The sequence below is a fragment of the Diabrotica undecimpunctata genome, chromosome 5, assembly GCF_040954645.1.
Source record: "Diabrotica undecimpunctata isolate CICGRU chromosome 5, icDiaUnde3, whole genome shotgun sequence".
NCBI lineage: Eukaryota > Metazoa > Arthropoda > Insecta > Coleoptera > Chrysomelidae > Diabrotica > Diabrotica undecimpunctata.
The window spans coordinates 114452324-114461362 of record NC_092807.1 but is presented as its reverse complement, the minus strand read 5'-3'; the positions used below and the strand labels follow the sequence as shown (position 1 = coordinate 114461362).

The 9039-nt window shown below is 31.4% G+C and overlaps 1 protein-coding gene across 4 annotated transcripts; it reads right to left on the bottom strand.

Moving 5' to 3' along the window:
• Positions 1–576: 576 nt before the first annotated feature.
• LOC140441694 (uncharacterized) lies at positions 577–9039 on the bottom strand. 4 transcript variants are annotated; one of them, XR_011951026.1, is made up of 5 exons: positions 8931–9039; positions 8677–8811; positions 8489–8614; positions 3698–4855; positions 577–1997 (listed from the first exon to the last, which is right to left on the bottom strand). XR_011951026.1 is itself a non-coding variant. In XM_072532577.1 (5 exons), exons 2-5 carry the CDS (start codon positions 8807–8809, stop codon positions 1956–1958), a joined length of 348 nt encoding a protein of 115 aa, XP_072388678.1. In that variant the 5' UTR covers positions 8810–8811; positions 8931–9039; the 3' UTR covers positions 577–1955. The 4 variants fall into 4 exon arrangements, 2 of the variants coding, with proteins under 2 accessions (XP_072388678.1, XP_072388677.1); XR_011951027.1 differs by having other exon boundaries at positions 4127–4855; XM_072532577.1 differs by having other exon boundaries at positions 4809–4855.

The window sequence follows — 9039 nt, the reverse complement described above, 5'->3', positions numbered from 1 at the left end:
ATATATATATATATATATATATATATATATATATATATATATATATATATATATATAATGAATCAGAAGTAGTAACAAATATTTGTTACTAGTAGATAAATGCAATAATAACACAAACAATAATTTATCAATTGACATTTAAAAGAATTTTGTCAGAATAATGTCATTTATGTATTTAGAATAATTAAGTGTTTTTGGATGTACAGTAATTTTTTAAATTTTTAAACATAAAAATAGGTTTTGTATATTAAAAAAAGATAAGAGACTGTGATAAATTTTATCAACATTATAATACATCTTCGTTGATACAACCTCATTAAGTTTGTAAGTAGTGAATTTTTAATTAATTATACCAACGCCAACAATTTATTCATCAAATTTGTAGCTCCCTGATGAAGGACATAAACAATGTCCGAAAGCTTGGAATAAAGATTTAAAAGAGTACACGTTTCATTTTTTATTGCTGCAAACCCAATATTTAACGTTTACTTATAATATATATATATATATATATATATATATATATATATATATATATATATATATATATATATATATATATATATATACCATCAAATAAATATTGGGCATTGATATGTTATTCAAAATCACAAATACTTTACATGGACGTTCGCTTCCAGCCGACGAGGATGTATATATAAAAAACGCTGCTGACTCATTCCAGTGCTGTACAGCTAAAATGTTTATTATTTTATGAAAGTGTGATAACTATTTTAAATCATTGCCTATATGGCCTATTGCCATTATATATGAATTATTTTGGTTCCTAAATATGACATGTTGAAACCTTTTTTATACACTTATGTACTTTGCGACCGTTTCAAGTAAATTAAGATTGCCCTTCTTCTGTTCCTCATTAATCTCTATTTGAATATAAAAATAAATGATGCGCCATGACTAGTAATATGATATATTCTTTTAATGTTTGTCGGCAACTAGTTTGTTTGGGTGTTTCAACTGACTTTCTAAATACTATACCACAAACCATTTTATTGAAATAATACATCGATTCACTCAATTTGACAAGAAATTAACTGGAGAGTATAGTATTAGGGTTTCAGCAGTTACATGATACTGTTCCATTATTTAGTTGTCACTAATTTTTAAATATTTTGATCATTCTTATGACATTAATAGCTTACACGGGCTGTATAAAAAATATTAATTACGTTTTGTGATTGTTGAGATTTTTCCTGACACTCTCAAATGTTTTTTCAAACTACTAGCTGTAGTAAACTACTTAAAACAAATTTAACAATTGTGAGACTTTTCTCCGCGGTGCACTCTCAAATGTGTTTTTAAATTAGTTGCTGAAGTAAACTGCTTAATACAAATTTCACACTTGTAAGGTTTTTCTCCAGTGTGCACTCTCAAATGTGTTTTCAAATCACTTGCTTGAATAAATTGCTTAAAACAAATTTCACACTTGTGAGGTTTTTCTCCACTGTGCACTCTCAAATGTGCTTTTAAATTACTTGCTGAAGTAAACTGCTTAAAACAAATTTCACATTTGTAAGGTTTTTCTCCAGTGTGCACTCTCAAATGTGTTTTCAAATCACTTGCTTGAACAAATTGCTTAAAACAAATTTCACACTTGTAAGGTTTTTCCCCAGTATGCACTCTCAAATGTTTTTTCAAAGTACTTTTTAGAGAAAACTGCTTAAGGCAAATTTCACACTTGTGAGGTTTTTCTCCGGTGTGCACTCTCAAATGATTTTTCAAAGAATTTGCTGTAGTAACTTGCTTAAAACAAATTTTACACGTGTAAGTTTTTTCCTCACTATGCATTCTTAAATGATCATTCAAAATATTTATTCGAGAAAATTTTTTAAAACAAATTTCACATTTTCCAGTTATCACATTCATATTTTCTGTTAATGTTTTTCCTTCAGGATTTATATTCATATAATATCCTTCGTGAGATGAATTTTCAGTTAGTGCCTCCGAAATTTCCATTTTTTTGTCTTGGAGATAATCTAAAAATCAAACTGATTATAATATAACGATTTAAGTACATTGGAAAATGAATGTAAAAATAAAGAAATGATCAAATTAAAAGTTAATAAAATGCAAGACAGCTGGAGTGTACTGTACGATACAAATGTTTGAGGAACCTCAAACCTACGTTTCTGTCTTCCATATGTGTAATAGTCAGCCCTCTTGTATTTTAATTCAATATAAGCTTAATTATGCTTGAATAAATATGAAAAACAATAATATTGTGACGCAAAGGCGGTGGTGCACACGAAGGTTCCACTAACTGTGAAACTTCTATAAGTCAGCTTTTTAAACCGGACTTTGAGAAGGGCATATTTCCGAATTTGTAGACTGTACCAGAATAATTCTCGTTTATGAAATAATATACTCCTTAAAAGAACAGCCAAGACGTTCAATCCGGTCTTTCTTCTTCTAAATGTGCCTATCTTCTAGAGATGTTGGCGACCACATTGACCCATCTTTTCTATTCACAGCAGCTCGAAATAGATCAGTTGACGTTAGACCAGTCCTCTTCCTAAGATTGACCAGCCAGGATATACGTCTACGTCCAGGACCTCTCTTACCCTCAACCTTGCCTTGTAGAATCAACTGTAGAAGTCGGTGTTTATTATATGCATAATGTGGCTGAAGTAAACCAATTTTCTGTTCTTTACGGTGTTAATAATGTCATTGTCTTTTCTTAGCCTCTGCAGAATAGTTGTTACTTGTGTGGTGTATATATGAGACCCTCAACATATGTTGGTAACACCACATTTCAAATGCCTCTAATCGTTTTATGGCATCTTCTGTAAGGCTCCAACTTTCTACTCCATAGAGGAGGACACTAAATACTTAACATCTAAGAATTCTTATGCGTATATTGAGACTTGAAGATAAGTTGCAGATAATCTTCCTAAGGCAAAACCAAAAGATTCGTCGCTGAGATTATAAAATCGGCCGGGCGATAGACGTGTCAAAACCTGACTGCTGGGAAACTGTTCGCAACTGATGAATGTGAATGCCGGCGGCATATTTCTAATAAAGAATATTTTGTATGACGGATTGTTCGGTTCGGCGCCGGGACTGTGACGAGATGTGATTGATGTGTTTGAATCGACCTTTAATCTCTGGAACGGCAAATTTTACCAAAAAAATTGAAAATTCTTAATAAAAAAAAATAAAATGGCGGATATTTGAAAAAATTGAACTTGACTTCTTTCAGTCAAAAAGTTTACGATTTTTTTTTTGGTCAAATTGTGGTAAACTCTCATAAAGAAGACCAAAACAAATAAAATGCATCAAGGTTTATTAAAATCAACCGACAAGATCCAAAGATTGAAAATATAAAGAAAAACTACGTTTTTCAAACTGGCGGAAGTTAATCCCCGGATCTAGTCGATCGATTTTAAAAAACCTTGATGCATGTTGTTTGTTTTGGTTTTCTATATGGTTTACGACAATTTGACCAAAAAAATAATAAAATTTTTGTGACTGAAAAAATTTAGTCAATCAATTTTTGAACAATTTTTTCAAATGTTCGCCATTTTGTTTTTTTTTTAATTGTCAATTTTTCTGGTAAACTATCACGTAAGGGCACTTCTTTTTTAAAAACCCTTCTCGAATTTTATTTAGATTTGCTATTCCATAGATTAACTGCCCACCATGGAGCAATAATGTTTTACCAATCTAGATTATATACCCAAATTTTTTACACGATTTTCTGCTTAACAGGATGTGCCATTTGGAATTTTGCAATTCTAATATATAATTCCTAATAAGCTACCCAAAAAAACTATCGGAACATAGTTTTGTGGGTTTTTGTATACGTCCATGCTTCAGTATGAGTTAGTCCACTGTGCGACGCGTTCAATTCCGCTACTGTTATTTGTTTATCAACACTGATTACTATACACACTAGGATTTTTCTCTATGGTGAAATTTTTTGTGTTCCTCCAAAGAACTTTTACGAATAAACAGCTTAAGATAAATTTCGCACTTGTAAGGTTTTTCTCCAGTGTGCAATCTCAAATGAGTTTTCAAATTATATGTCTGAGAAAACTGTTTAAAACAAATTTCGCACTTGCAAGGTTTTTCTCAGTATGCACTCTCACATGTGTTTTCAAATTACCTGAATCAGTAAACTGTTTAAAATAAGTTTCACACTTTTAACGTTTTTCTTCAGGGTGAGCTCTCAAATGTATTTTCAAAGAACCTGCTTGGCTAAACTGTTTAAATCAAATTTCACATTTGTAAGAATTTTCCCCAGTGTGTGATATTAAATGTCTTTTCAAATCACATTGCTGAGAAAACTGCTTAAAACAAATTTCACACTTGCAAGGATTTTGTTCTATGTGAATTTGCATATGATTATTTAATTCGCTTTTTCTGGCCCACTGCTTAAAACAAATTGCACACTTGTAAGGTTTTTCACCAGTGTGCGTTTTTATATGATCTTTCAAATGATGCGCTACACTAAACTGCTTAAAACAAATTTCGCACTTGTAAGGTTTTTCACCAGTGTGCAATCGCATATGTCGTTTCAAACCAGATACTGTAGTAAACTGCTTCAAACAAATTTCGCACTTATAAGGTTTTTCTCCTGTGTGTAATCTCAAATGTGTTTTTAAATTACTTGCTTTGGTAAACTGTTTAATACAAATCCCGCACTTATAAGGTTTTTCTCCTGTGTGAACTATCATGTGTTTTTTTAATGACCTTCTATGGGCAAGTTGCTTCAAACAAATTTCACAGTTTAATGTTTTTGTTTTAACAGGTTGACCCGTACGTTGTTCTTTATTACACGAACGTACCGGTATTGTTTTCATATTTCCTGATGTATTCTCCGCTGCGAAAAAGCCTGAAATAAAAATAAAATATATGTTTTTTTACTTCAAGGACAAATTTAACGCGATATTAACTAACTAACGCGATAACTAGTGGCACATAATTGGCTATTAGTTGATATGTCAAAGACATGATATGATAATCAAAGGCCATTAAACGTTCTAATATTCTCATATTCTAATTACTTATTTACTTTATTTAACAGTTTACAGTATATTATTTTTCGGTTGAGTTTACCGAAAGTACAAGCTGATTATAGCCGTAAATGTGAAACATGGAACAAAAAATTTGGGTATAGCAGTGTTGGCATGTTTTTATGATGTATATGCTGTATACTTCAAATATAAAAAGATAAAGCGTTAGAAAAGTATAGTTGTAAAGTGTAGTTGTAAAAGTATAGTATTGTTTATATTATGTTATGAATTCTGCAATTTTTGGTTTATATAAAACAACAATGAGTAAATATTTATTTCTTTGGAGATTAATTGCAGTTAATTATTAGAAATTTTTTTAGCAATTACCCTTTGATAGATTAGGGGATAGATTTGGCAATCGTCAAATCAGCAGTTGCCAGATTACAAAAGTTGTTTGAAATTAATCTCGAAAGAGACAAATATCTACTCGTTATTGCTTGATATAAATTAAAAATTGCAGAATTCATAAAATAGTATAATCAAAATGTACTTTTTAAAAGCTTTATCTCTTTATATTTGAAGCATACAACTTATGCATTACAAAAACATGCCAACACTGCCAAACCAAATATTTTTGACATTTGCGGCTATATTCAGCTTGTACTTTCGGTAAACTCAACCTATTTTTCTTCTATTCATTAAATTCTCATTGTCAAACTTGCTAGCACATAGTAATCTGTTTTCAAGTTCAAAGGAATACACTTGACCTTAATTTTCTCGAAAGCACAGAAAACGCTACAAAATATCAAATTTTTGTGAACCATTTATTTAAATTATCGTTTTTCAAAAAAGCAATACAACAGCGATCATTTTAGGGATGCACTTGCCCTAATAACCTACGGACTACCTACGAAGAGTGGTCAGAGGGTTTGTGCCCATACCAAGGGAACACAGATCGAAACGAGACATCGAACTGTAAACATCTCCAGTTTATCTCAGATGCGGACTGTTCTTTCGCGCTGCGGCGCTCCAGCATCGATTTTTTAGACACCATGGGGTTGAGCCACTATTTTTCAACCATAGCTACAATTAATACACCATACTCAAATGGTAAGTGCTTTTCTTTGTACAGAATAACATTAATGAGTTACATCAGGTATTTTTGTAATTTTTCAATTAATTGCTAATTTATTCACAATCAAAATATTGCATTTTTCGTTATTATTCTAATCATTTAACCAGCGACTTCAGTAAGTTTTACACAAAACAATAGCTTTCTTATCGCAGTCTTGAGGTGTGAAAAAAATAAAACCGACCGGAAGAACTGTAACGACACATCGCACGACGACACACTTCGCGTGAGCACAGTCTACAGGGAGTAATAAGCACAGTGCCATACGTGTTTATTAATAAACTAAAATAAAATTTACTATTTTTGATAGGAATAAGCCACAAGTTAAATTTAAAATAAGTTTATTTTTATGAAAAATAAAATAAAATGCAATCGATTGGAATAAAATTGAATAAAATGTCGAACCGATTATCGAATTGAATCGATTATCGAATCAAATCAATTATCAAATCGAATCAATTATCGAATTAAATCGAATCGATTATAAAATCAAATCAAATCGAATATCGGTCATCGATTTGATTCGATAATAGACTTCATCGATTACCGAATTGATTATCGAATCGATTATTGAATCGGTTACAAGCTGGCGTCGTCTAGTAACCAGACGACCGATGACGCTCTTGAAAAATTGACTTTTAAATGTTGTAGAAAAAGTTTTCAAGTGTTATTATATCTGTAAACTTTGGTACTCTCTTCCATAACTCTTGTTCTAAAAGAGACTGGAGCGAAAACATACATTTCATTAATAAAACCCGAATTGTTTGTTGTTGTGATGATACAAACGAGATTGAGGTTAGCAGAGTAAATTCAAACAAAGCAGAGGTCACAAGCAAAAGTTTCAACTTTCTAAAAAGGTTAGTAACTGAGTTAACTGATAAGAACAAGATCCTACAGGAGAACGCCAACAAGTGGAAAGAAAAGTATTTTGAAACAACTAAAAAAACTTCAAACTTCGGCCAAAAAGACGATAAACACAACCCCTCTTCTTCCGTCCAAACTTTGGAATTTGGTATTGGTAGTGTTTCCAATCATGCTGACGTTCCCGTAGCGACTGCCGTAATCGATGAAGCAGTAGGAATGGACCAAAAACCGCAAACAGATATGATTGCTTAATCGACAAACTTAAAAGACAGGACACATCCAAAGTTCTTGACCGTTAGGGGGAAACCAGACACCTCGATTCAAAAAAGAAGAAAACGTCGATAACAATAATGACAACCAAGCAAATGTCACTGCAAATGTAAATAATAACAATGTTCTTATTTCTATTCAAAAAGAAAATAAGGACAAATGCATGATGATTGTAAAGAAAAGGTAGAGAACCTCTTGAGAAAATCAAGAAGGACACTGCCACTGTTTGGAATTAATAAAAATCATGGCAATCTACAACTTGCACAGAGAAAGCATTGGATTTTTGTATCCTAAAGGATGTCTCAAAGTTTTTAGAGGACAATTAGGAAGAAATGCGAAACAATGATTACAAAAACCAAGCACGTGGGTTCCTTTAAACTCAGTGTTGCCACAGAGAAAATTAACCAAATCATGGAAGCTGAGCTGTAGCCTGAGGGAGTAAGATTGATTTTTTTTTTTGGAATTTGCAACACTGACTGAACAATGGGATTCCACCTTCAAAGTGAACTCCCCAGAAGATGTATTCTCAAGAACTGCAAAAAAAGTGGATCTGTTTTCCACTTAAACATATACTCACTCAGAAGCAAAATAGGCATATTAGAATTGAAGACTGTAGACATAAATGTGGACATCCTTTGTATTACTGAACACTGGCTAACAGGGGAGGAAATCCAAATCAGTATCATCAATTTTACTGTGGTTAGAAGCCTGTAAACAACCACCAAGCAAATGTGTTTTTTTATTCCTATTATAACCAGAATCCTAGAGGCAAGTACTATAAAATAATTAATTTTTAGGAACACACATAAGAGCATTCTAATTAATTAAATTAATTATTTTTTGAATTCCCATAGTGTTAAATGATAGAAATTAAATTAAAGGAGTAGTGTTTAGTGTACACGAAATTTAAAATGATCAATAATATTGCATAAATACAATTGAAATAAAAGAAAACATACAGAAATGTAGTTTCAAATACTTCAGATGAAGTTTACTTGTTAACTGAAAAATTACTAACAAAGAAGTTACATTTGTGTGACTCTAAACCCCTGTATACTAGTACCCAATAACCTACAACATAAACTAATGAAATCATTATACTAGACAGAAATTACCCAAGATATAAAACTGCAGTGACTGAATAACAAAAAAAAATTAAAGATGAAATAATTGAATGTATTTAAAATCAACTATAGAATAAATGAAAGTTATAAGTTGATTCTATGTTTATTATTATTTATCTCACCTGAGTTATACTCGTCAGCTTCATTCTTTATGTCCCCTAGATCGAGGGATGTAGATAACTGTCTCTCTATATATATTGGGTCACCTTCAAAAAACTCTTCTTTAATTTCAGCTTTTACTGCCATAACTAATAAAAAATATGAATTACACCAAATTGTTTACTACTATAATAATTATTACTTATCTTACCTGAGTTATCTTCTGGTTCATTACTCCCAGATCTCTCTTGGTTTCCCAGATCAAGGGATATAGATAGCTGACTTTTTTTATAGCTTGGGTCGTCCTCAATAAACTCATCCTTAATTTCAGACTTTTCTGTCATAGCTAATAAAAAATAGGAATTACCAAAACAATATCATAGATACCTACACAAACTTAATTCATACTAGTCTAGGGATCTATAGGGATATGTAATTTATATCAATGAATTCTGCCTCACTTACTGATGATTGTACAATGATTTTTATTATCTGGAAAACGTTCTTTTCATGTAATTTTCATTTAAAATATGCCAAAATGGCAAAAGTATAGAGAAAGTGCCGATGAAGTTAG

Excerpts from the sequence above, each read along its gene's own strand:
- LOC140441694 (XM_072532576.1), bottom strand. The coding sequence starts at position 8,809 with ATGACAGAAAAGTCTGAAATTAAGGATGAGTTTATTGAGGACGACCCA. Across the intron at positions 8,615-8,676 it reads TGAACCAGAAGATAACTCAG|TTATGGCAGTAAAAGCTGAA; the intron begins GTAAGATAAGTA and ends ATTTTTTATTAG. Across the intron at positions 1,998-8,488 it reads AGCTGACGAGTATAACTCAG|ATTATCTCCAAGACAAAAAA; the intron begins GTGAGATAAATA and ends TTTGATTTTTAG.